General features: G+C 26.3%; 1 protein-coding gene across 1 annotated transcript; it reads right to left on the minus strand.

Moving 5' to 3' along the window:
* Positions 1–937: 937 nt before the first annotated feature.
* Positions 938–3,070, minus strand: LOC111633029 (the record flags this gene model as incomplete). Its single annotated transcript, XM_023377554.1, has 2 exons — positions 938–2,127; positions 2,905–3,070. Coding segments are annotated over 2 exons (378 nt in total), but the record flags the coding sequence as incomplete, so codon positions are not given.
* Positions 3,071–3,276: the final 206 nt, after the last annotated feature.

Raw genomic sequence — 3,276 nt, forward strand, 5'->3', positions numbered from 1 at the left:
ATATAATATATTTATATACGTGTGTATGTATAGAGGGCCTATATTTTATATTATTACACACATAAGGCTATACAAATGCATTACGTCGAATACATAGACGTAAAATAAACAAACATTTTACGGCACTATCTATTGTCTTGAGATACGCTAACAATACTATAGCAGCATCATTTGCATTAAACAATGCAATAATTCTCGAATAACAAAGCATATTTTTTATTTATTTTTATTTTGTTTTACTTCTTCAAACTAAACTATTGTCATTGTTGCTAACTGTTTTTAATATTCTGTTTAATTATACTTCTTCAAAATTATGGTTTATTAATTTATACAATCCTTCCTTTCTTCGATGTTAATTTTCATAATAATGTTTTCTTTCTTTTAAAATTTTGCCAATCAGAAAATTTTTTTATTATTAATTCTTTATAAAATATTGCATTTACTGTATTTTTCAAGCAAAAATATTGTCTTTTTTTTCGATTATTTATTATATAAATAATTTAAATCTGCACGTACATAAATATAGTTTAACTCTGTAAACCAGTTTTTTTTTATCTGCAAGAAGTAGAAAATGAGGATGGTAAATTGCTTTTGTTACAATATATATAGGCAATTATGTATATACCAACAAATATATATTCATATATATATATATATATTTAAAGCATGGCTTATGAAGTTTTCCATATTTCTGTTCATATTTTACGGCTTAATAATCTTGTACTTTTTTCCAGATCAATTTACATCTATATTAGATTTAAATATTTTGTACCAAGCATATTTATATGCTAACCCCACTATTCATCATCTAAGTTTGTCTATAAAGCTCAAAAATTGTGTACTTTACATCAAATATTGCACATATAGAGTTAGAAACAGCTTGAAATGAACTGCTCATGCTTCTAATCTTTCTGACTCTTTACTCTCCTTTTTTTTATTTAATTTTTTAAATTTTAAAAAGTACTAAACATCAATTTCGGTATATATGTATATATATATACTATATTTTTACGCGGTAATTTAATCGCTTCAAATATTTACATTCGTCTGTTTGGTTTACGACTTTTAAACTCTTAGATCGATCAACAGCAAATGTATATAGGCTAACTGCATTTGCAACGAAATTAATTTGCTTTTAACTAAGAAACTAATTAAGATAACAGGGATGTAAAATTCGAAACTTTAAATTAATAGCGTTGTTACAAGTTTATAACTCAAGAAACATGAATAAATTTAAAGCTTAATACATTAAAAAATATATATCTATTAATGTTAATATTTCTTACTTGATTTTCTTATACGTGTGTATTGAAAGCTCTTTACTTAGTTTAATCATTATTATTATTTTTTCATTATATAAATTAGATCTCAGCGTGTTGCTTTGTTTAAAGAATTTAGTAATTTTATATTTCTTATCTCTGAAATATATATATATATATATTTTTTTTTTAGTATTCTTTTAACAACGTACATCTCCTCGATAGCATTTTCTTCGCCTGATCAAAATGCTGCTAGAGCAACAACCTGAGTTAACCATTAAATCATTAAACCACCAATTAGAAGCCTTATCCATGGGACGGTCTATCTACATTTATAGGAAAAAATTTTCCTCATTTTCTACAGTTTACATTCCATGCTTGTCTGAGGACACTTATACATGACTAAAGATGGCAGCATCGACAGCATGGCACTATCTACAAATTTTGGCTAAACATCACGAACTATAGAAAGCTAAAGGAGAGGGTAAACTTTTTTTTTTTCGTTGTATATCTCTTCAATGGTGGGTAAGCATCCGGGGTAAACAAATTTCAACCATAGTAGGGATCAAAAAATGGGAATTTCTACGCCATCACTAGAAATGAGTTCTTCTATTTTTTCCCTCTTACTTTATATCCTTATTTAAGGTGATATGAATTCACGACAAGGATATTAACGAGGCAAAAATCATTACGAGAATTATTGTTAAACTGTTGGGTTGATTAGCAGGTGCTAAGTTGCAGTAGTCTGTCTGGCAGCTGCAATATTGGACGAAAACGTGGAATGTCCCCGCTCGCTTGATGCAATCAATTCCTTCTCGATCATCAGTCATCCATCCGCATCCTCTGATGTAGCGGTATTCGTCATTGACTAAAAAGATCATATTTTAAGTAAAATATTCCAAAAAAGATATAATTAGAATCTAGACACATCCATTAAAATCTAAATTTACTTTTATATTAAATATATTTTAAATTATGATTTTTTTTCAAAAAAAATCGATTCTGTCGATACGAGACATGAAAATTTCATAACGATGTTGAATTTACTGCAGTAATTTTATGCATTGTATTTTATTTTGTAAATTTATTGGAAGATAATTCTAACAAAAATATTTTCTGAATAAAACATTTTATTATTATTAACTCGTATATTTTAAAGAATTTTTAAATTTCTTGGCTGTTATTCTAGAATGTCATAAGATTAAGGCATTGTTTCTTTGAGATTGTTGGCAAAGTATACGGATTTATTTGCAATTTTTTCCTACATGTTTTACTTAAACGTTTGTTTACAGAATTTTTTCAACTTTTGAAGCATGCTAATCTCTCTTTTATACATTTTTCTTTTATCTCTTCGAGACTTTTGCCTATAACTTTCGTTTTATTGTACGTATCAAAGTAAAACTTAGAGCTATACACAAACAATTTTTAAAGCCATAAAACTATTTTTTTAAATTATAAAATTAAAAAAATATATATCTCTAGAATTTATTAACTATACTAAAAATTTTCTAATATTTTTAGATTTATACATGACGTATGTAGGTTATTGTTATTTCTTGTAGAAATCAATATTTTATAAATGGAAAGGGTTTAAAGAATGCAACAAATTTCAAGATAATTATAGAAAAATAGTAATTGTTATTACCTTTCTGAATAATTTTTCGACAGATTGTGGCAGGTGTGTTAGGATAATGAGGCAGGAAACGCGAATTACAATCAATAGAAGATAAAGTACGATTATTAAATGGATCAGCACAATGTGCATCGTAATGAGAGTTGCATTCCCAACAAACGATGCCGTTACCTGTTAAGAAAAAACATTTTAAAAAATTCAATATTATATTATAAAACTAACATTAACTTATTATTATAATGATAATGACACGTGTTCATTGCATTACTAGGCCATTTTCTTTTAGTAAACTTTTCAAGATGTTTAAATCATTAATCGATAACAATCTCATTAAATTTAGATAAACATTTAAAAAAAAAATTAACCATAAACTATTTATAATTG

Source organism: Centruroides sculpturatus, unplaced genomic scaffold (genome assembly GCF_000671375.1).
Source record: "Centruroides sculpturatus isolate CEXI.00-Female unplaced genomic scaffold, Cexi_2.0 scaffold764, whole genome shotgun sequence".
Taxonomy (NCBI): domain Eukaryota; kingdom Metazoa; phylum Arthropoda; class Arachnida; order Scorpiones; family Buthidae; genus Centruroides; species Centruroides sculpturatus.